At 48.0% G+C, this 24,580-nt stretch overlaps 1 protein-coding gene across 2 annotated transcripts in view; it reads right to left on the bottom strand.

Moving 5' to 3' along the window:
- The window catches only part of LOC142255195 (protein inscuteable homolog), a 298,604-nt gene extending 282,297 nt beyond the window's left edge, over positions 1 to 16,307 (bottom strand). The window contains exon 1 of one of the 2 annotated variants that reach the window (XM_075326693.1): positions 15,133 to 16,307. In XM_075326693.1, the coding sequence (XP_075182808.1) occupies positions 15,133 to 15,626 (494 nt within the window). In that variant the 5' untranslated portion in view covers positions 15,627 to 16,307. Of the gene's footprint in view, positions 1 to 13,759; positions 14,049 to 15,132 lie in introns of those variants that run through there. The other variant, XM_075326694.1, reaches the window with a different exon arrangement.
- Positions 16,308 to 24,580: the final 8,273 nt, after the last annotated feature.

Raw genomic sequence — 24,580 nt, 5'->3', positions numbered from 1 at the left:
CCGCCAAAACTTTGAGGACTACAACAAGATGGTGAGCGGCGATGACGACATTATTAGCGTCACCATACCGCTTCTCTGCCTTCTAAAATGGTCTCTGCTCAGAAAACAAACATGATGCATTGCAGGCGGAGCGCGATGAGTTTCAGCAAGAAACAGTAGTGGGTGTGGGTGATGATAACACACAGCCCAGCCTCGTCTCATCACAACGTGCAGTGGAGGACTATGACGAGGAGGAGGATGAAGACATGGAGCAACTCTCTGGCCAAATTGAGGATATGACATGCAGTCATATCCTCGGTTCAGCGTGGCTGGCCAGAGGACAGGGTAGATGATGAGGAGGAGGAGGACAGCATGTTCAGTCATCGTGTCGGTCAGGATACTGAAGTGATGGCTGTTAAGAGTCTGGCACACATGGCTGACTTTATGGTAAGCTGCCTGTCTCGTGACCCTCGCGTTAAGAACATCTTGGCCGACAATCATTACTGGTTGGTAACACTGTTAGACCCACGCTAAAAGGAGAACTTTATGTCTCTTATTCCCGAGGCGGAGAGGTCAGGCAAAATGCAGCAGTTCCAGAAGGCCATAGTCACGGAAGTAGGCAAAGCATTCCCCTCACAAAACGCTAGCGGCATAGGTCATGAATCAGTGGACAACCGAGGCGTACAGCCGAGAGAGGCACAAGTCCAATCCGCCAGAGGTAGGGGAACAGTCTTTAAGATGTGTGACAGTTTTCTCAGCCCCTCACGTACCACAGCCCCTGAGGTGCGGGGTAGTGCCACAAGAAATCCTAAGTTTGCCCAGATGCTGAAGGAGTACCTTGCAGATCGAACAACTGTACTCCGACATTCCTCTGTGCCTTACAATTATTGGGTATCCAAGCTGGACACGTGGCATGAATTGGCTCTCTACGCCTTGGAAGTCCTGGCCTGCCCTGCTGCTAGCGTTTTGTCAGAGCGTGTTTTTAGTGCCGCAGGTGGAATCATTACAGATAAACGCACCCGCCTGTCAACTGAAAATGCTGACAAGCTGACTCTGATCAAGATGAACAAGGGTTGGATTGGGCCAGACTTCACCACACCACCAGCAAATGAGAGCGGAATTTAAAGTTTGCCATGTACCTCCACTCACCCATGGGTACACACTTCTGGAGTTTGGCTAATCGCTGGACTGCTCCTCCTTCTCCTCATGCGCCACCATGATGATGACCGTTACAAATTGCAATACTTAGGCCTTTGTTTCAGGTATACCCCCAGTGGTAAATTTTTTCGCCCATTCTTTGCAGAATGGACATTACAACGACAGGAGACCCACTCCTTTGCAATGGGAACAATGTTTTGAGGCCCTCATGCACGTCTCTATCCAGGGACAACGTGGAGCCTGACGCTGCCACCGACTGCCACACACGTGCTGTTTTTAAATGCAAGCACGGACGCAATAAGAACCTAACTGGTTTTTAGGAGCGACAATTACTGAGAAGTCTGACACTATCAGACACTGCTGACTGACGTGTATTATACACTAGACTTGTGCGTTATATAATAGTTTGTGCAAAACGCGCACCTGTACCCTGCCACCGACTGCCACACACGTGCTGTTTTTAAATGCAAGCACGGACGCAATAAGAACCTAACTGGTTTTTAGGAGCGACAATTACTGAGAAGTCTGACACTATCAGACACTGCTGACTGACGTGTATTATACACTAGACTTGTGCGTTATATAATAGTTTGTGCAAAACGCGCACCTGTACCCTGCCACCGACTGCCACACACGTGCTGTTTTTAAATGCAAGCACGGACGCAATAAGAACCTAACTGGTTTTTAGGAGCGACAATTACTGAGAAGTCTGACACTATCAGACACTGCTGACTGACGTGTATTATACACTAGACTTGTGCGTTATATAATAGTTTGTGCAAAACGCGCACCTGTACCCTGCCACCGACTGCCACACACGTGCTGTTTTTAAATGCAAGCACGGACGCAATAAGAACCTAACTGGTTTTTAGGAGCGACAATTACTGAGAAGTCTGACACTATCAGACACTGCTGACTGACGTGTATTATACACTAGACTTGTGCGTTATATAATAGTTTGTGCAAAACGCGCACCTGTACCCTGCCACCGACTGCCACACACGTGCTGTTTTTAAATGCAAGCACGGACGCAATAAGAACCTAACTGGTTTTTAGGAGCGACAATTACTGAGAAGTCTGACACTATCAGACACTGCTGACTGACGTGTATTATACACTAGACTTGTGCGTTATATAATAGTTTGTGCAAAACGCGCACCTGTACCCTGCCACCGACTGCCACACACGTGCTGTTTTTAAATGCAAGCACGGACGCAATAAGAACCTAACTGGTTTTTAGGAGCGACAATTACTGAGAAGTCTGACACTATCAGACACTGCTGACTGACGTGTATTATACACTAGACTTGTGCGTTATATAATAGTTTGTGCAAAACGCGCACCTGTACCCTGCCACCGACTGCCACACACGTGCTGTTTTTAAATGCAAGCACGGACGCAATAAGAACCTAACTGGTTTTTAGGAGCGACAATTACTGAGAAGTCTGACACTATCACACACTGCTGACTGACGTGTATTATACACTAGACTTGTGCGTTATATAATAGTTTGTGCAAAACGCGCACCTGTACGCTGCCACCGACTGCCACACACGTGCTGTTTTTAAATGCAAGCACGGACGCAATAAGAACCTAACTGGTTTTTAGGAGCGACAATTACTGAGAAGTCTGACACTATCTGGACTGTTTTACACTGTGTACACCAGCCCCAGATATGATGAAGGCTGGTATACGGTCACCACTAGGAATGGCTATATATACCCTGCCTGCCTGCCTGTATACTGCTACAATAGTCCTGACAAGGACTCTTTTGGTCACTAGCCTGTATTCCGACCTGGCTATACCCTGCCTGTATATAGCAACAATAGTCCTGAGAAGGACTCTGCTACTGTACTCCGACCTGGCTATACCCTGCCTGCCTGTATACAACTAGAATAGTCCTGAGAAGGACTTCTGGTCACACTGTTTGCAGCCCTGCTCCGGAACTAACTATAAAGGGCCGCAAAGCTTTCCCTGAATCAGCGACACTCTCCCTACACTCACTGTCAGAATAGCTGTGAGCAGAGCACAGCGCGCCGGCCTATATAAAGGCTCGGTGACGCTGTGCAGGCCGGCCAATCACTGCAATTCCACAACTAACAGGGCTGTGGCATTGCAGTGGTCTGCCAGCCAATCCCTGCATGAGGGCTGGCTCTCAAAAGAGCGCCAACATGCAGAAATGAAGACCACGAGTAAAGCACGAGTATCGCGAGATTACTCGGTCCCCGCCGAGCAGCCCGAGTACAGTGATACTCGTGCGAGTACCGAGTAGTGACAAGCATGCTCGCTCATCACTAATCAAGATGCATTATCTCCACATCTACTTGGATTGTTTCCCAAAAAACCTTAGTGACCTAAGTGAAGAGTGAACGATTCCATCAAGATTTAAGGCCTATAGAAGAAAGATACCGAGGAGCCTGGGACCCACATGACGGTGGATTACTACTGTCCATTCAAGTCATTGCACTGATGCAACGCTAGAAATCTGCAAAGCTGCCCGCGCGAGGAATCTCAGTAAATAAACAATGTATCAATGACAACTTCTCATGCAGATTATTCATAAGTAAAAGAAATCTACATGTATGAATTTGTTTTAATAACCAATTAGGCAAAAATGTTAATGTTTAGTAGAAATCAGTCCTAGCGTTCAATCAGTCGTATGACACACAGTCATGGCCGAAAGTGTTGGCACCTTGAAATCATTTCAGAAAATGAAGGTTTTTTCCCAGAAAATTATCACAATTCCACGTTTTGTTATACACGGGTTTATTTCCTTTGTGTAAATCGGAACAACACAAAAAAAACTGAGGAAAAGAAGCAAATTGGACAAAATTTCACACAAAACTCCAAAAATGTTCCGGACACAATCGTTGTCCCCTCATCCTAATATTTGGCTGCACCCTTTGGAGTGAATCCCTTCCATCAGTCGCCTCCTGTCCCCGTCCACAGCTTCTTCCTCCTCTCACCTGGAGTCTCAGACTCTTCTGTATAAAGGTCTCCAGGTCTTTCACCTCTGAAGGCGTCTTCTCTTCTCTTCTTTCTTCCCTCTTGTCTTCTCTCTCCTCTCTCTCTTTTCTCTTCTCCTCTTCTCTCAATCTTCACAATTCTCCACAGGTGTGAATGGGGTTTAGATCCGGACTCATTGCGGCCTGTTCAGAACTCTCCAGCACTTTGTTTCCATCCATTTCTGGGGGCTTCTTAAAGTGTTTGGGGTCATTGTCCTGCTGAAGACCCCTGACCTAGGACTACACCCAGTTTTCTGACACTGGGCTCTATATTGCCACCCAGAATCCTTTGGAAATCTTCAGATTTCATGACGTCTTCCACACAGTCATGGGTCCCAGTGCCAGAGGCAGCAGAACACCCCCAAACTATCTCTGACCTCCACCATGTGTGCCTGTAGGTGCTGTGTTCTTTACTTTGTAGCCTCATTCTGTTTTCAGTAAACAGTAGACTGATGCGCTTCACCATAAAGCTCTAGCTTGGTCTCATCTGTCCACAAGATGCTTTCAAAGAAGGATTTTGGTTACTCACTTACATTTTGGCTTTTTTCTGCCTCTTTGTCAGCATTGGGGTCCTCTGGGGTCTCCTCCATAGAGTTTTTCTGTTTCTTTGTCAGTACTGGGGTCCTCCTGGGTCTTTTCCATAGCGTTTCATCTCATTGAGATATGGATGGATAGTTCACGCTGACACTGATGCCCCTGAGCTGGAGCATGGATTTCTCTGGCTCCTGATTGGGGCTTACCCACCATCCAGATTATCCTACGTTACAACCTTTCATCAGTTTTTACCTACTGTCCACATTCAGGTAGATTAGCTGCAGCGCCATGGGCTGTAAAATTCTGGATTATGTTGCGGACCCTGGACAAAGGAACATCAAGATCTCTGTAGATGGACGTGTAACCTTAAGATTGTTGATATTTTTCAACAATATTTGTTCTCAAGTCCTCAGACTGTTCTCTTCTCCTCTTTCTGTTCTCCGCGCTTAGTGCGGGACACACAGACACACAATGCAAGGATTGAGGCAACTTCTCCCCTTTATATCTGGTGTTAGGTGGGATTTCCATATTGCCCACACCTGTTACTTGCAAACTTGGAGTCTGAACACATCACATGCTGGAAACAAAATTATTTACCCATAACTTTTGATAGGTGCCAGTACTTTTGTCTGGCACATTTTTGGAGTTTTGTGGGAAATTTTGTCCAATTTGCCCTTTTTTCTCAGTATTTTTTTTGTGTTATTTCAATACACAAAGGAAATAAATCTGTGTATAACACAACGTGTCATTGTAATAATTATCTGGGGGAAATACTTCAGTAATACTTCAAGCAATTTCAGGAGTGCTAACACTATATAATAATATAATAATATACAGGAGATGTCCAGGTTATACCGGCTGTACATATATAATTATATACAGGAGATGCCCGGGTTATACCGGCTGTACATATATAATTATATACAGGAGATGTCCAGGTTATACCGGCTGTACATATATAATTATATACAGGAGATGCCCAGGTTATACCGGCTGTACATATATAATTATATACAGGAGATGCCCGGGTTATACCGGCTGTACATATATAATTATATACAGGAGATGCCCGGGTTATACCGCCTGTACATATATAATTATATACAGGAGATGCTCGGGTTATACCGGCTGTACATATATAATTATATACAGGAGATGCCCAGGTTATACCGGCTGTACATATATAATTATATACAGGAGATGTCCAGGTTATACCGGCTGTACATATATAATTATATACAGGAGATGCCTAGGTTATACCGGCTGTACATATATAATTATATACAAGAGATGCCCGGGTTATACCGGCTGTACAGATATAATTATATACAGGAGATGCCCGGGTTATACCGGCTGTACATATATAATTATATACAGTTGATACCCGGGTTATAGCGGCTGTACAGATATAACTATACACAGTGGATACCCAGGTTATACCGGCTGTACATATATAATTATATACAGGAGATGCCCGGGTTATACCGGCTGTACATATATAATTATATACAGGAGATGCCCGGGTTATACCGGCTGTACATATATAATCATATACAGGAGATACCCGGGTTATACCGGCTGTACATATATAATTATATACAGGAGATGCCCAGGTTATACCGGCTGTACATATATAATTATATACAGGAGATGCCCAGGTTATACCGGCTGTACATATATAATTATATACAGGAGATGCCCGGGTTATACCGGCTGTACATATATAATTATATACAGGAGATGCCCGGGTTATACCGGCTGTACATATATAATTATATAAAGGAGATGCCCGGGTTATACCGGCTGTACATATATAATTATATACAGGAGGTGCCCAGGTTATACCGGCTGTACATATATAATTATATACAGGAGATGCCCAGGTTATACCGGCTGTACATATATAATTATATACAGGAGATGCCCAGGTTATACCGGCTGTACATATATAATTATATACAGGAGATGCCCAGGTTATACCGGCAGTACATATATAATTATATACAGGAGATGCCCAGGTTATACCGGCTGTACATATATAATTATCTACAGGAGATGCCCAGGTTATACCGGCTGTACATATATAATTATATACAGGAGATGCCCAGGTTATACCGTCTGTACATATATAATTATATACAGGAGATGCCCAGGTTATAGCGGCTGTACATATATAATTATATACAGGAGATGCCCGGGTTATACCGGCTGTACAGATATAATTAGATACAGTGGATACCCGGGTTATACCGGCTGTACATATATAATTATATGCAGGAGATGCCCAGGTTATACCGGCTGTACATATATAATTATATACAGGAGATGTCCAGGTTATACCGGCTGTACATATATAATTATATACAGGAGATGCCCGGGTTATACCGGCTGTACATATATAATTATATACAGGAGGTGCCCGGGTTATACCGGCTGTAAATATATAATTATATACAGGAGGTGCCCGGGTTATACCGGCTGTACATATATAATTATATACAGGAGATGCCCGGGTTATACCGGCTGTACATATATAATTATATACAGGAGGTGCCCGGGTTATACCAGCTGTACATATATAATTATATACAGGAGATGCCCAGGTTATACCGGCTGTATATATATAATTATATACAGGAGATGCCCGGGTTATACCGGCTGTACATATATAATTATATACAGGAGATGCCCGGGTTATACCGGCTGTACATATATAATTATCTACAGGAGATGCCCAGGTTATACCGTCTGTACATATATAATTATATACAGGAGATGCCCAGGTTATAGCGGCTGTACATATATAATTATATACAGGAGATGCCCGGGTTATACCAGCTGTACATATATAATTATATACAGGAGATGTCCAGGTTATACCGGCTGTACATATATAATTATATACAGGAGATGCCCGGGTTATACCGGCTGTACATATATAATTATATACAGGAGTTGCCCAGGTTATACCGGCTGTACATATATAATTATATACAGGAGATGCCCAGGTTATACCGGCTGTACATATATAATTATATACAGGAGATGTCCAGGTTATACCGGCTGTACATATATAATTATATACAGGAGATGCCCGGGTTATACCGGCTGTACATATATAATTATATACAGGAGATGCCCAGGTTATACCAGCTGTACATATATAATTATATACAGGGGATGCCCAGGTTATACCAGCTGTACATATATAATTATATACAGGAGATGCCCAGGTTATACCGGCTGTACATATATAATTATATACAGGAGATGCCCGGGTTATACCGGCTGTACATATATAATTATATACAGGAGATATCCAGGTTATACCGGCTGTACATACATAATTATATACAGGAGATGCCCGGGTTATACCGGCTGTACAGATATAATTATATACAGGAGATGCCCGGGTTATACCGGCTGTACATATATAATTATATACAGGAGATATCCAGGTTATACCGGCTGTACATACATAATTATATACAGGAGATGCCCGGGTTATACCGGCTGTACAGATATAATTATATACAGGAGATGCCCGGGTTATAGCGGCTGTACATATATAATTATATACAGGAGATGCCCGGGTTATACCGGCTGTACATATATAATTATATACAGGAGATACCCAGGTTATACCGGCTGTACATATATAATTATATACAGGAGATGCCCGGGTTATACCGGCTGTACATATATAATTATATACAGGAGATATCCAGGTTATACCGGCTGTACATACATAATTATATACAGGAGATGCCCGGGTTATACCGGCTGTACAGATATAATTATATACAGGAGATGCCTGGGTTATACCGGCTGTACATATATAATTATATACAGGAGATATCCAGGTTATACCGGCTGTACATACATAATTATATACAGGAGATGCCCGGGTTATACCGGCTGTACAGATATAATTATATACAGGAGATGCCCGGGTTATAGCGGCTGTACATATATAATTATATACAGGAGATGCCCGGGTTATACCGGCTGTACATATATAATTATATACAGGAGATATCCAGGTTATACCGGCTGTACATACATAATTATATACAGGAGATGCCCGGGTTATACCGGCTGTACAGATATAATTATATACAGGAGATGCCCGGGTTATACCGGCTGTACATATATAATTATATACAGGAGATGCCCAGGTTATACCGGCTGTACATATATAATTATATACAGGAGATGCCCGGGTTATACCGGCTGTACATATATAATTATATACAGGAGATGCCCGGGTTATACCGGCTGTACATATATAATTATATACAGGAGATGCCCAGGTTATACCGGCTGTACATATATAATTATATACAGGAGATGCCCGGGTTATACCGGCTGTACATATATAATTATATACAGGAGATGCCCAGGTTATACCGGCTGTACATATATAATTATATACAGGAGATGCCCGGGTTATACCGGCTGTACATATATAATTATATACAGGAGATCCCCAGGTTATACCGGCTGTACATATATAATTATATACAGGAGATGCCCGGGTTATACCGGCTGTACATATATAATTATATACAGGAGATGCCCGGGTTATACCGGCTGTACATATATAATTAGATACAGTGGATACCCGGGTTATAGCGGCTGTACATATATAATTATATACAGGAGATGCCCGGGTTATACCGGCTGTACATATATAATTAGATACAGTGGATACCCGGGTTATACCGGCTGTACATATATAATTATATACAGGGGATGCCCGGGTTATACCAGCTGTACATATATAATTACATACAGGGGATGCCCAGGTTATACCGGCTGTACATATATAATTATATACAGGAGATGCCCGGGTTATACCAGCTGTACATATATAATTATATACAGGGGATGCCCGGGTTATACCGGCTGTACATATATAATTATATACAGGAGATGCCCAGGTTATACCGGCTGTACACATATAATTATATACAGGAGATGCCCGGGTTATAGCGGCTGTACATATATAATTATATACAGGAGATGCCCAGGTTATACCGGCTGTACATATATAATTATATACAGGGGATGCCTGGGTTATACCGGCTGTACATATATAATTATATACAGGAGATGCCCGGGTTATACCGGCTGTACATATATAATTATATACAGGAGATGCCCGGGTTATACCGGCTGTACATATATAATTATATACAGGAGATGCCAGGTTATACCAGCTGTACATATATAATTATATACAGGGGATGCCCGGGTTATACCGGCTGTACATATATAATTATATACAGGAGATGCCCAGGTTATACCGGCTGTACACATATAATTATATACAGGAGATGCCCGGGTTATAGCGGCTGTACATATATAATTATATACAGGAGATGCCCAGGTTATAGCGGCTGTACATATATAATTATATACAGGGGATGCCCGGGTTATACCGGCTGTACATATATAATTATATACAGGACATGCCCGGGTTATACCGGCTGTACATATATAATTATATACAGGAGATGCCCAGGTTATACCGGCTGTACATATATAATTATATACAGGAGATGCCCAGGTTATACCGGCTGTACATATATAATTATATACAGGAGATGCCAGGTTATACCGGCTGTACATATATAATTATATACAGGAGATGCCCGGGTTATACCGGCTGTACATATATAATTATATACAGGAGATGCCAGGTTATACCAGCTGTACACATATAATTATATACAGGAGATGCCCGGGTTATAGCGGCTGTACATATATAATTATATACAGGAGATGTCCGGGTTATACCAGCTGTACACATATAATTATATACAGGAGATGCCCGGGTTATACCGGCTGTACATATATAATTATATACAGGAGATGCCCGGGTTATACCGGCTGTACATATATAATTATATACAGGAGATGCCAGGTTATACCAGCTGTACACATATAATTATATACAGGAGATGCCCGGGTTATACCGGCTGTACATATATAATTATATACAGGAGGTGCCCGGGTTATACCGGCTGTACATATATAATTATATACAGGAGATGTCCAGGTTATACCGGCTGTACATATATAATTATATATAGGAGATGCCCAGGTTATACCGGCTGTACATATATAATTATATACAGGAGATGTCCAGGTTATACCGGCTGTACATATATAATTATATACAGGAGATGCCCGGGTTATACCGGCTGTACATATATAATTATATACAGGAGATGCCAGGTTATAGCGGCTGTACATATATAATTATATACAGGAGATGCCCGGGTTATACCGGCTGTACATATATAATTATATACAGGAGATGCCCAGGTTATACCGGCTGTACATATATAATTATATACAGGAGATGCCCAGGTTATACCAGCTGTACATATATAATTATATACAGGAGATGCCCAGGTTATACCGGCTGTACATATATAATTATATACAGGAGATGCCCGGGTTATACCGGCTGTACATATATAATTATATACAGGAGATGCCAGGTTATACCAGCTGTACACATATAATTATATACAGGAGATGCCCGGGTTATACCGGCTGTACATATATAATTATATACAGGAGGTGCCCGGGTTATACCGGCTGTACATATATAATTATATACAGGAGATGCCCGGGTCATACCGGCTGTACATATATAATTATATACAGGAGATGCCCGGGTTATACCGGCTGTACATATATAATTATATACAGGAGATGCCCGGGTTATACCGGCTGTACATATATAATTATATACAGGAGATGCCCGGGTTATACCGGCTGTACATATATAATTATATACAGGAGATGCCCGGGTTATACCGGCTGTACATATATAATTATATACAGGAGATGTCCAGGTTATACCGGCTGTACATATATAATTATATACAGGAGATGTCCAGGTTATACCGGCTGTACATATATAATTATATACAGGAGATGCCCGGGTTATACCGGCTGTACACATATAATTATATACAGGAGATGCCCGGGTTATACCAGCTGTACATATATAATTATATACAGGAGATGCCCGGGTTATACCGGCTGTACATATATAATTATATACAGGAGATGTCCGGGTTATACCGGCTGTACATATATAATTATATACAGGAGATGTCCAGGTTATACCGGCTGTACATATATAATTATATACAGGAGATGCCCGGGTTATACCGGCTGTACATATATAATTATATACAGGAGATGCCAGGTTATACCAGCTGTACACATATAATTATATACAGGAGGTGCCCAGGTTATAGCGGCTGTACATATATAATTATATACAGGAGATGCCCGGGTTATACCGGCTGTACATATATAATTATATACAGGAGATGCCCGGGTTATACCGGCTGTACATATATAATTATATACAGGAGATGCCCGGGTTATACCGGCTGTACATATATAATTATATACAGGAGATGTCCGGGTTATACCGGCTGTACATATATAATTATATACAGGAGATGCCCGGGTTATACCGGCTGTACATATATAATTATATACAGGAGATGCCCGGGTTATACCGGCTGTACATATATAATTATATACAGGAGGTGCCCGGGTTATACCGGCTGTACATATATAATTATATACAGGAGATGTCCGGGTTATACCGGCTGTACATATATAATTATATACAGGAGATGCCCGGGTTATACCGGCTGTACATATATAATTATATACAGGAGATGCCCGGGTTATACCGGCTGTACATATATAATTATATACAGGAGATGCCCAGGTTATATCGGCTGTACATATATAATTATATACAGGAGATGCCCAGGTTATACCGGCTGTACATATATAATTATATACAGGAGATGCCCGGGTTATACCAGCTGTACACATATAATTATATACAGGAGATGCCCGGGTTATACCGGCTGTACATATATAATTATATACAGGAGATGCCCGGGTTATACCGGCTGTACATATATAATTATATACAGGAGGTGCCCGGGTTATACCGGCTGTACATATATAATTATATACAGGAGATGCCCGGGTTATACCGGCTGTACATATATAATTATATACAGGAGATGCCCGGGTTATACCGGCTGTACATATATAATTATACACAGGAGATGCCCAGGTTATACCGGCTGTACATATATAATTATATACAGTGGATACCCGGGTTATAGCGGCTGTACACATATAATTATATACAGGAGATGCCCGGGTTATAGCGGCTGTACACATATAATTATATACAGTGGATACCCGGGTTATAGCGGCTGTACACATATAATTATATACAGGAGATGCCCGGGTTATAGCGGCTGTACATATATAATTATATACAGGAGATGCCCGGGTTATACCGGCTGTACACATATAATTATATACAGTGGATACCCGGGTTATACCAGCTGTACATATATAATTATATACAGGAGATGCCCAGGTTATACCGGCTGTACATATATAATTATATACAGGAGATGCCCGGGCTATACCAGCTGTACATATATAATTATATACAGGAGATGCCCGGGTTATAGCGGCTGTACATATATAATTATATACAGGAGATGCCCGGGTTATACCGGCTGTACATATATAATTATATACAGGAGATGCCCAGGTTATACCAGCTGTACATATATAATTATATACAGGAGATGTCCGGGTTATACCGGCTGTACATATATAATTATATACAGGAGATGCCCGGGTTATACCGGCTGTACATATATAATTATATACAGGAGATGCCCGGGTTATACCAGCTGTACATATATAATTATATACAGGAGATGCCCGGGTTATACCGGCTGTACATATATAATTATATACAGGAGATGCCCGGGTTATACCGGCTGTACACATATAATTATATACAGTGGATGCCCAGGTTATACCGGCTGTACATATATAATTATATACAGGAGATGCCCAGGTTATACCGGCTGTACATATATAATTATATACAGGAGATGCCCAGGTTATACCGGCTGTACAGATATAACTATACACAGTGGGTTCCCCGGTTATACCGCGTCAGTTTCTCGCAGTGCATCCCCCAGGATTCGGGCACTCACCTGTCATGTCTGGCTCTGGGGCCTGGGGTCGGGGGATCGTGGCCTCCTGTGGATGAGATGTAGCAGAGCTGGAGGAGGCTGCAGTGACGTCACCTGAGCTGGATACGACCACTCATGAAACATTTAGCAGTGTGCAGGTGTAACTGGAGAGCGCGGGGCGCTGGAGGATGGGGCAGAGCGCGGGGCGCTGGAGGATGGGGCAGAGCGCGGGGCGCTGGAGGATGGGGCAGAGCGCGGGGCGCTGGAGGATGGGGCAGAGCGCGGCACCGCTTCTATTATTGTTTGTTTGATACATTTCATTTCCTGCCATTGTATCTCCGGTATCTCAGCCTGTAGATAGATGAGATGCGGTGACCCTTGCACCGCGCTGCCGGTCATCCCCGTGTAGTCTATGGACGGCCATTGATTGTAGCGCCTCAGGTATATACTATATACAGGTGGGGCCGCTTTACAATTTACCTCTTATGAAAACTTTTCTTGGTTCTCAAGAACAGAGCAGTTCTTAATTTCGTAGCTCGTTGCTTAGGTAACCGGCCACCTTGCAGTCTATCGGCAGTGGCCGGTTTCCTAGGCAAGGAGCGCAGCACTAACAAGCTCTTTTCTATAGAGCTTGTAAGTTCTGCTCTGAAGCTGCTGGATCCGGCCATCTCACTGCTGTCACCCACGTCCCTCACTCGTTATGGAGACTTTACTCTGACAACAGGCTGGAATGTTTCCTGGAATTTTCTATTCTCTTAAAGAGACAGTGTCACAAAAATGAAAATGCCGGATATTTGGGGAGTAACATGACATTTATTGCTCCTCGAAAAGGCTGATGTGTCAGGAGGTGCGGCCGTACTGTATACATGTGACTGGATCGCTGTATGGAGGAAGGTTCCAGAACAATGAGCGGGGGAAGGGCGTTTATATCCACTTTGTGTAAATTGGGACATTTCTCATTAATTAGAGGACGAGTTTATTATTGTTTTACGCCAAATATTACAAGTGTTTACTGCTCGCGCCAAACTGTAAAATGGAGAGAAAGGAGCGACATTTCTGACTGCATAACGGCCCTTTATTCTGCGCCGGCCACAATCGCCCAAAACCAGACGCGGAGCAAATGGGTACCTATTACAGCCGCGTTACCTGACGAGAAAGGCTCTGCACAGCGCTCTACATTCCTGGGACACGACCAGAACAAGGCTCCAGGAGCGGCTCAGGCGCCATGTTCACCAGCAATATCAGTAAGGATAAATAAGGAGCGGCGCAGATCGTGATACATGGCACCGCGACGTCCCGCATTGTGATCTATAACACAGGTGAGGGCACGGGCGGGGGCACAACAGTCACAAAGTGCACAGATGCCAGAAGAATAAAAGTCGCCAAAAACTCACCTGAGGCGCAGCACGGGAAGGCTTGTCATGCAGGATCGCTCGGACATACAGGATCGCTCGGACATACAGGATCGCTCTGTCATACAGGATCGCTCTGTCATACAGGATCGCTCTGTCATACAGGATTGCTCTGTCATACAGGATCGTTCGTTGGTGCAGGATCGCTCGTTTGTGCAGGATCGCTCGTTGGTGTAGGATCGCTCTGTCATACAGGATCGTTCGTTGGTGCAGGATCGCTCGTTTGTGCAGGATCGCTCGTTGGTGCAGGATCGCTCGTTGGTGAAGGATCGCTCGTTGGTGAAGGATCGCTCGGTGAAGGATCGCTCGTTTGTGCAGGATCGCTCGTTGGTGCAGGATCGCTCGTTGGTGAAGGATCGCTCGTTGGTGAAGGATCGCTCGTTGGTGAAGGATCGCTCGTTGGTGAAGGATCGCTCGTTGGTGAAGGATTGCTCGCTGGTGCAGGACCGCTCGTTGGTGAAAGATCGCTCGGTCATACAGAATCACTCATTGGTGCAGGATTGCTCGTTGGGGCAGGATCTCTCGGTGCAGGATCGCTTGTTGATACAGGATCGCTCATTAGTGCAAGACCGCTCGTTGGTGCAAGATCGCTCCGTGCATGATCGCTCATCGATACAGGATCATTCGGTCATACAGGATCGCTCGTTGGTGAAGGATCGCTCGTTGGTGAAGGATCGCTCGTTGGTGAAGGATCGCTTGTTGGTGCAGGATTGCTCGCTGGTGAAGGATCGCTCGTTGGTGAAGGATCGCTCGTTGGTGAAGGATCGCTCGTTGGTGAAGGATCGCTCGTTGGTGAAGGATCATTCAGTCATACAGGATCGCTTGTTGGTGCAGGATCGCTCGGTCATACAGAATCTCTCATTGGTGCAGGACCGCTTAGTCGTGCAGTTGCTCGTTGATGCAGGTTCGCTTGCTCACGGGGCAGGAGTCTTCAGCAGCTCACGGCTCCTTCCTCCACGTCTTCTGCCAGGGAGCCAGGCTTTGCATACTTTCTCTGGAGCTGCAGCCCAGAATCTCTTGGAGTCGCTCTATTTTCGTGCTGTTTTCACAGATTTGCGGTGAGGCCCCATTTTCTTGCTCGTCGGTCAGGACTTTGAGGACTGTAATTAGAGACTGGAGGAAATGTGAGCGGAGCAGAAGAAAATAACAAGAGCAGAAGAATGTGTGCGGAGGAAGGTTTACAAGGTCTGCAACAATGGCTGGCAGGCGGACTACTAACCCCAGCATCCTCACTGTACACATAACGATGCTTCTACGTTCTATGCAGGAGCCTCGGCCACAGCACAGGAGGAATTTCATATGAAAACAGACAGTAAATCCGGGGTGGAATGACCTTTCTAAAGCTATCTGGGCACTCTTCTCTCTGGGCACTCTTCTCTCTGGGCACTTTTCTATCCGGGCACTTTTCTATCCGGGCACTCTTCTCTCTGGGCATGTTTCTCTCTGGGCACACTTCTCTCTGGGCACTCTTCTCTCCGGGCACTCTTCTCTCTGGGCACTCTTCTCTCTGGGCACTTTTCTCTCTGGGCACTCTTCTCTCCGGGCACTCTTCTCTCTGGGCACTCTTCTCTCTGGGCACTCTTCTCTCCGGGCACTCTTCTCTCCGGGCACTCTTCTCTCCGGGCACTCTTCTCTCCGGGCACTCTTCTCTCCGGGCACTCTTCTCTCCGGGCACTCTTCTCTCCGGGCACTCTTCTCTCTGGGCACTCTTCTCTCCGGGCACTCTTCTCTCCGGGCACTCTTCTCTCTGGGCACTCTTCTCTCCGGGCACTCTTCTCTCTGGGCACTCTTCTCTCCGGGCACTCTTCTCTCCGGGCACTCTTCTCTCTGGGCACTTTTCTCTCTGGGCACTCTTCTCTCCGGGCACTCTTCTCTCTGGGCACTCTTCTCTCCGGGCACTCTTCTCTCCGGGCACTCTTCTCTCCGGGCACTCTTCTCTCCGGGCACTCTTCTCTCCGGGCACTCTTCTCTCTGGGCACTCTTCTCTCTGGGCACTTTTCTCTCTGGGCACTCTTCTCTCCGGGCACTCTTCTCTCCGGGCACTCTTCTCTCTGGGCACGTTTCTCTCTGGGCACACTTCTCTCTGGGCACACTTCTCTCTGGGCACACTTCTCTCTGGGCACACTTCTCTCTGGGCACACTTCTCTCTGGGCACTCTTCTCTCTGGGCACTCTTCTCTCCGGGCACTCTTCTCTCCGGGCACTTTTCTCTCTGGGCACACTTCTCTCTGGGCACACTTCTCTCTGGGCACACTTCTCTCCGGGCACTCTTCTCTCTGGGCACTCTTCTCTCTGGGCACTCTTCTCTCTGGGCACTTTTCTCTCTGGGCACTCTTCTCTCTGGGCACGTTTCTCTCCGGGCACTCTTCTCTCTGGGCACGTTTCTCTCTGGGCACACTTCTCTCTGGGCACACTTCTCTCTGGGCACACTTCTCTCTGGGCACACTTCTCTCTGGGCACACTTCTCTCTGGGCACACTTCTCTCTGGGCACACTTCTCTCCGGGCACTCTTCTCTCCGGGCACTTTTCTCTCTGGGCACTTTTCTCTCTGGGCACGTTTCTCTCCGGGCACTTTTCTCTCCGGGCACTTTTTCATCATTTTGCATTTTTTCTTAATTCACTTCTGGTTTTCCCTGACGTTTTTTTTTTTTGGAACAAATTCATGATTTTTGCACACAGCCCAAATTAGGTTTTTTTTTCGGGCTTTTCCGCTTATTGCAACTTTCTTGCAAAATGATTTATTAAAATGCGCCACAATAACCGGCCCACATGGAGTCACTCGTGGACTGGATCTCAGTTGCGCCAAATTTTGCAACTTTTTTAAAAGTCACATTTCATGAATCTAAGGGTGTTGGAAATGTGGGCGCTGGTGGACGGTTCTGTGTGGACAACCTCCATCAGCTGCTCTGCTGGGAGTTGTAGTGCCACAGGAGCCACTACCCACACTGCCTCTCTCCTTGTTACTTCTCATGTTATTTTAGGAACTTTTGGAAATAACAGAATGAAAAGATGAATAATATCTCCGGACATTCCTGCTCCTCACACACAGTTATGGATCTGGAGATTCCTGCGCCGCGCGGGCCCCTCGGATTATTTTACTTCTGACAAGGTGAAGCTTGTGGCTTCCTGCAAATTCCCAGAAGTTCTTCAGATATGTAAGAAAATGGCTGCAGCTCCGTGGACTCGGAGATCACACAGCCCCGAGTACGAGGAATAATACTCCCATTATTGGCTGCGGTGGATGATGAGAAATGATAATTACTTCATAGAATATTTCTGCACTTCAATGTCAAACATTAGTCCTGTGCGAAGCACTACAACTCCCACAATGCCCCTCAGCCATTCAAGTCTATGAGCCGTGAAGAAAGTCAGTCCACACTCGGATGACAGAGAAATCAGGGGCAGAAGTCTGGAGAAATCGGGGGCAGACGTCTGGAGAAATCGAGGGCAGACGTCTGGAGAAATCGAGGGCAGACGTCTGGAGAAATCGGGGGCAGACGTCTGGAGAAATCGGGGGCAGACGTCTGGAGAAATCGGGGGCAGACGTCTGGAGAAATCGGGGGCAGACGTCTGGAGAAATCGAGGGCAGACGTCTGGAGAAATCGGGGGGCAGACGTCTGGAGAAATCAGGGGGCAGAAGTGTGGAGAAATCGGGGGCAGACGTCTGGAGAAATCGGGGGCAGAAGTCTGGAGAAATCGGGGGCAGATGTCTGGAGAAATCGGGGGGCAGACGTCTGGAGAAATCGGGGGCAGAAGTCTGGAGAAATCGGGGGCAGACGTCTGGAGAAATCGGGGGGCAGACGTCTGGAGAAATCGGGGGGCAGAAGTGTGGAGAAATCGGGGGCGGACGACTGGAGAAATCGGGGGGCAGACGTCTGGAGAAATCGGGGGCAGAAGTCTGGAGAAATCGGGGGGCAGATGACTGGAGAAATCGGGGGGCAGACGTCTGGAGAAATCGGGGGGCAGACGTCTGGAGAAATCGGGGACAGACGTCTGGAGAAATCGGGGGGCAGACGTCTGGAGAAATCGGGGGGCAGACGTCTGGAGAAATCGGGGGGCAGAAGTGTGGAGAAGTCGGAGGCAGACGTCTGGAGAAGACGGGGGCAGACGTCTGGAGAAGACGGGGGCAGACGTCTGGAGAAGACGGGGGCAGACGTCTGGAGAAGTCGGGGGCAGACGTCTGGAGAAGTCGGGGGCAGCGCCGGGAATATTCACTGCACAGAAACACCATGGATTTATCAATAAAATGGAATGTTTACAGTCAGTAACCATAAAAACGGGCGAGGAAAAGAACAGAAACACTGAAGAGGCAAAATGAAGTGAAGCACAAATGTGTCTGGAACTTTAGGGCACAACTGTAGAGAATCTAGAAAATACACCGGGCCCTAATATACAGAATCTAGAAAATACACCGGGCCCTAATATACAGAATCTAGAAAATACACCGGGCCCTAATATACAGAATCTAGAAAATACACCGGGCCCTAATATACAGAATCTAGAAAAAACACCGGGCCCTAATATACAGAATCTAGAACATACACCGGGCCCTAATATACAGAATCTAGAAAAAAACACCGGGCCCTAATATACAGAATCTAGAAAAAAACACCGGGCCCTAATATACAGAATCTAGAACATACACCGGGCCCTAATATACAGAATCTAGAACATACACCGGGCCCTAATATACAGAATCTAGAAAATACACCGGGCCCTAATATACAGAATCTAGAAAATACACCGGGCCCTAATATACAGAATCTAGAAAAAACACCGGGCCCTAATATACAGAATCTAGAACATACACCGGGCCCTAATATACAGAATCTAGAACATACACTGGGCCCTAATATACAGAATCTAGAAAATACACCGGGCCCTAACATACAGAATGTAGACAGTACACAGCAGCCGCAGTATACAGGCACACAGGAGAGTGGGTGAGTAGTTGTGTGCACAGTTCACCTCCGGCCAAAGATTATGGCACAGACTCAATATCCAAGATGGTGATACAGCGTTCAATATATATGTGGCCCCTGGATTAGAAAAGGAAGCGTATCCCTGATAGGAGCATCACCATAATCAGGGTCCAGTGCCACTAATGAGGGCAATACCGGGCACAGCGCCTCTAGTGATGGCAGGCACAGCGCCTCTAGTGATGGCAGGCACAGCGCCTCTAGTGATGGCAGGTACAGCGCCTCTAGTGATGGCAGGTACAGCGCCCCTAGTGATGGCAGGCACAGCGCCTCTAGTGATGGCAGGCACAGCGCCTCTAGTGATGGCAGGCACAGCGCCCCTAGTGATGGCAGGCACAGCGCCTCTAGTGATGGCAGGCACAGCGCCTCTAGTGATGGCAGGTACAGCGCCTCTAGTGATGGCAGGTACAGTGCCCCCTAGTGATGGCAGGTACAGCGCCCCCTAGTGATGGCAGGCACAGCGCCTCTAGTGATGGCAGGCACAGCGCCTCTAGTGATGGCAGGCACAGCGCCTCTAGTGATGGCAGGTACAGCGCCTCTAGTGATGGCAGGCACAGCGCCCCCTAGTGATGGCAGGCACAGCGCCTCTAGTGATGGCAGGTACAGCGCCTCTAGTGATGGCAGGCACAGCGCCCCCTAGTGATGGCAGGCACAGCGCCTCTAGTGATGGCAGGCACAGCGCCTCTAGTGATGGCAGGCACAGCGCCCCCTAGTGATGGCAGGCACAGCGCCTCTAGTGATGGCAGGCACAGCACCCCCTAGTGATGGCAGGCACAGCGCCTCTAGTGATGGCAGGCACAGCACCCCCTAGTGATGGCAGGCACAGCGCCTCTAGTGATGGCAGGCACAGCGCCTCTAGTGATGGCAGGCACAGCGCCCCCTAGTGATGGCAGGTACAGCGCCTCTAGTGATGGCAGGTACAGCGCCCCCTAGTGATGGCAGGCACAGCGCCCCCTAGTGATGGCAGGCACAGCGCCCCCTAGTGATGGCAGGTACAGCGCCCCCTAGTGATGGCAGGTACAGTGCCCCCTAGTGATGGCAGGTACAGCGCCCCCTAGTGATGGCAGGCACAGCGCCCCCTAGTGATGGCAGGCACAGCGCCCCCTAGTGATGGCAGGTACAGCGCCCCCTAGTGATGGCAGGTACAGTGCCCCCTAGTGATGGCAGGTACAGCGCCTCTAGTGATGGCAGGCACAGCGCCTCTAGTGATGGCAGGTACAGCGCCTCTAGTGATGGCAGGTACAGCGCCCTCTAGTGATGGCAGGTACAGCGCCCCCTAGTGATGGCAGGCACAGCGCCTCTAGTGATGGCAGGTACAGCGCCTCTAGTGATGGCAGGCACAGCGCCTCTAGTGATGGCAGGCACAGCGCCCCCTAGTGATGGCAGGTACAGCGCCTCTAGTGATGGCAGGCACAGCGCCCCCTAGTGATGGCAGGTACAGCGCCTCTAGTGATGGCAGGCACAGCGCCCCCTTGTGATGGCAGGCACAGCGCCTCTAGTGATGGCAGGCACAGCGCCTCTAGTGATGGCAGGCACAGCGCCCCCTAGTGATGGCAGGCACAGCGCCCCCTAGTGATGGCAGGCACAGCGCCCCCTAGTGATGGCAGGCACAGCGCCCCCTAGTGATGGCAGGTACAGCGCCCCCTAGTGATGGCAGGTACAGTGCCCCCTAGTGATGGCAGGTACAGCGCCCCCTAGTGATGGCAGGCACAGTGCCCCCTAGTGATGGCAGGTACAGCGCCCCCTAGTGATGGCAGGCACAGCACCCCCTAGTGATGGCAGGCACAGCGCCTCTAGTGATGGCAGGCACAGCGCCTCTAGTGATGGCAGGTACAGCGCCCCCTAGTGATGGCAGGCACAGCGCCCCCTAGTGATGGCAGGCACAGCGCCCCCTAGTGATGGCAGGCACAGCGCCCCCTAGTGATGGCAGGTACAGCGCCCCCTAGTGATGGCAGGTACAGTGCCCCCTAGTGATGGCAGGTACAGCGCCCCCTAGTGATGGCAGGCACAGTGCCCCCTAGTGATGGCAGGTACAGCGCCCCCTAGTGATGGCAGGCACAGCACCCCCTAGTGATGGCAGGCACAGTGCCCCCTAGTGATGGCAGGCACAGCACCCCCTAGTGATGGCAGGTACAGCGCCCCCTAGTGATGGCAGGTACAGCGCCCCCTAGTGATGGCAGGCACAGCACCCCCTAGTGATGGCAGGCACAGCGCCACTAGTGATGGCAGGCACAGCGCCCCCTAGTGATGGCAGGCACAGCGCCACTAGTGATGGCAGGCACAGCACCCCCTAGTGATGGCAGGCACAGCGCCTCTAGTGATGGCAGGCACAGCACCCCCTAGTGATGGCAGGCACAGCGCCCCCTAGTGATGGCAGGCACAGCACCCCCTAGTGATGGCAGGCACAGTGCCCCCTAGTGATGGCAGGTACAGTGCCCCCTAGTGATGGCAGGCACAGCGCCCCCTAGTGATGGCAGGCACAGTGCCCCCTAGTGATGGCAGGTACAGTGCCCCCTAGTGATGGCAGGCACAGCACCCCCTAGTGATGGCAGGCACAGTGCCCCCTAGTGATGGCAGGTACAGTGCCCCCTAGTGATGGCAGGTACAGTGCCCTCTAGTGATGGCAGGCACAGCACCCCCTAGTGATGGCAGGCACAGTGCCCCCTAGTGATGGCAGGCACAGTGCCCCCTAGTGATGGCAGGTACAGCGCCTCTAGTGATGGCAGGCACAGCGCCTCTAGTGATGGCAGGTACAGCGCCCCCTAGTGATGGCAGGTACAGTGCCCCCTAGTGATGGCAGGTACAGCGCCCCCTAGTGATGGCAGGCACAGCGCCCCCTAATGATGGCAGGTACAGTGCCCCCTAGTGATGGCAGGCACAGCGCCCCCTAGTTTTCATAGTTTTTAAGGTTGAAGGGAGACTCTAAGTCCATCTAGTTCAACCCGTAGCCTAACATGTTGATCCAGAGGAAGGCAAAAAAACCCCAATGTGTCAAATAAGCTCCAATGGGGAAAAAAATTCCTTCCTGACTCCACATCCGGCAATCAGACTAGTTCCCTAGATCAACACCCTGTGATGGCAGGCACAGCGCCCCCTAGTGATGGCAGGCACAGCGCCCCCTAGTGATGGCAGGTACAGCGCCCCCTAGTGATGGCAGGTACAGCGCCTCTAGTGATGGCAGGCACAGCACCCCCTAGTGATGGCAGGCACAGCGCCTCTAGTGATGGCAGGTATAGCGCCTCTAGTGATGGCAGGTACAGCGCCCCCTAGTGATGGCAGGTACAGCGCCCCCTAGTGATGGCAGGTATAGCGCCTCTAGTGATGGCAGGTATAGCGCCTCTAGTGATGGCAGGTACAGCGCCCCCTAGTGATGGCAGGTACAGTGCCTCTAGTGATGGCAGGTACAGCGCCCCCTAGTGATGGCAGGTACAGCGCCCCCTAGTGATGGCAGGTACAGCGCCCCCTAGTGATGGCAGGTACAGTGCCTCTAGTGATGGCAGGCACAGCGCCTCTAGTGATGGCAGGTACAGCGCCTCTAGTGATGGCAGGTACAGCGCCCCCTAGTGATGGCAGGTACAGCGCCCCCTAGTGATGGCAGGTACAGCGCCCCCTAGTGATGGCAGGTACAGTGCCTCTAGTGATGGCAGGTACAGCGCCCCCTAGTGATGGCAGGTACAGCGCCCCCTAGTGATGGCAGGCACAGCGCCCCCTAGTGATGGCAGGTACAGCGCCCCCTAGTGATGGCAGGCACAGCGCCCCCTAGTGATGGCAGGTACAGTGCCTCTAGTGATGGCAGGTACAGTGCCCCCTAGTGATGGCAGGTACAGCGCCTCTAGTGATGGCAGGTACAGTGCCTCTAGTGATGGCAGGTACAGTGCCTCTAGTGATGGCAGGTACAGCGCCCCCTAGTGATGGCAGGTACAGCGCCTCTAGTGATGGCAGGTACAGTGCCTCTAGTGATGGCAGGTACAGCGCCCCCTAGTGATGGCAGGTACAGTGCCTCTAGTGATGGCAGGTACAGCGCCCCCTAGTGATGGCAGGTACAGTGCCTCTAGTGATGGCAGGTACAGCGCCTCTAGTGATGGCAGGTACAGCGCCTCTAGTGATGGCAGGTACAGTGCCTCTAGTGATGGCAGGTACAGCGCCCCCTAGTGATGGCAGGTATAGCGCCTCTAGTGATGGCAGGTACAGCGCCCCCTAGTGATGGCAGGTACAGTGCCTCTAGTGATGGCAGGTACAGCGCCCCCTAGTGATGGCAGGTACAGCGCCCCCTAGTGATGGCAGGTACAGCGCCCCCTAGTGATGGCAGGTACAGTGCCTCTAGTGATGGCAGGTACAGCGCCTCTAGTGATGGCAGGTACAGTGCCTCTAGTGATGGCAGGTACAGCGCCTCTAGTGATGGCAGGTACAGTGCCTCTAGTGATGGCAGGTACAGCGCCCCCTAGTGATGGC

Source organism: Anomaloglossus baeobatrachus, chromosome 10 (assembly GCF_048569485.1).
Source record: "Anomaloglossus baeobatrachus isolate aAnoBae1 chromosome 10, aAnoBae1.hap1, whole genome shotgun sequence".
Taxonomy (NCBI): domain Eukaryota; kingdom Metazoa; phylum Chordata; class Amphibia; order Anura; family Aromobatidae; genus Anomaloglossus; species Anomaloglossus baeobatrachus.
This window is presented reverse-complemented; position numbering and strand designations above follow the sequence as displayed.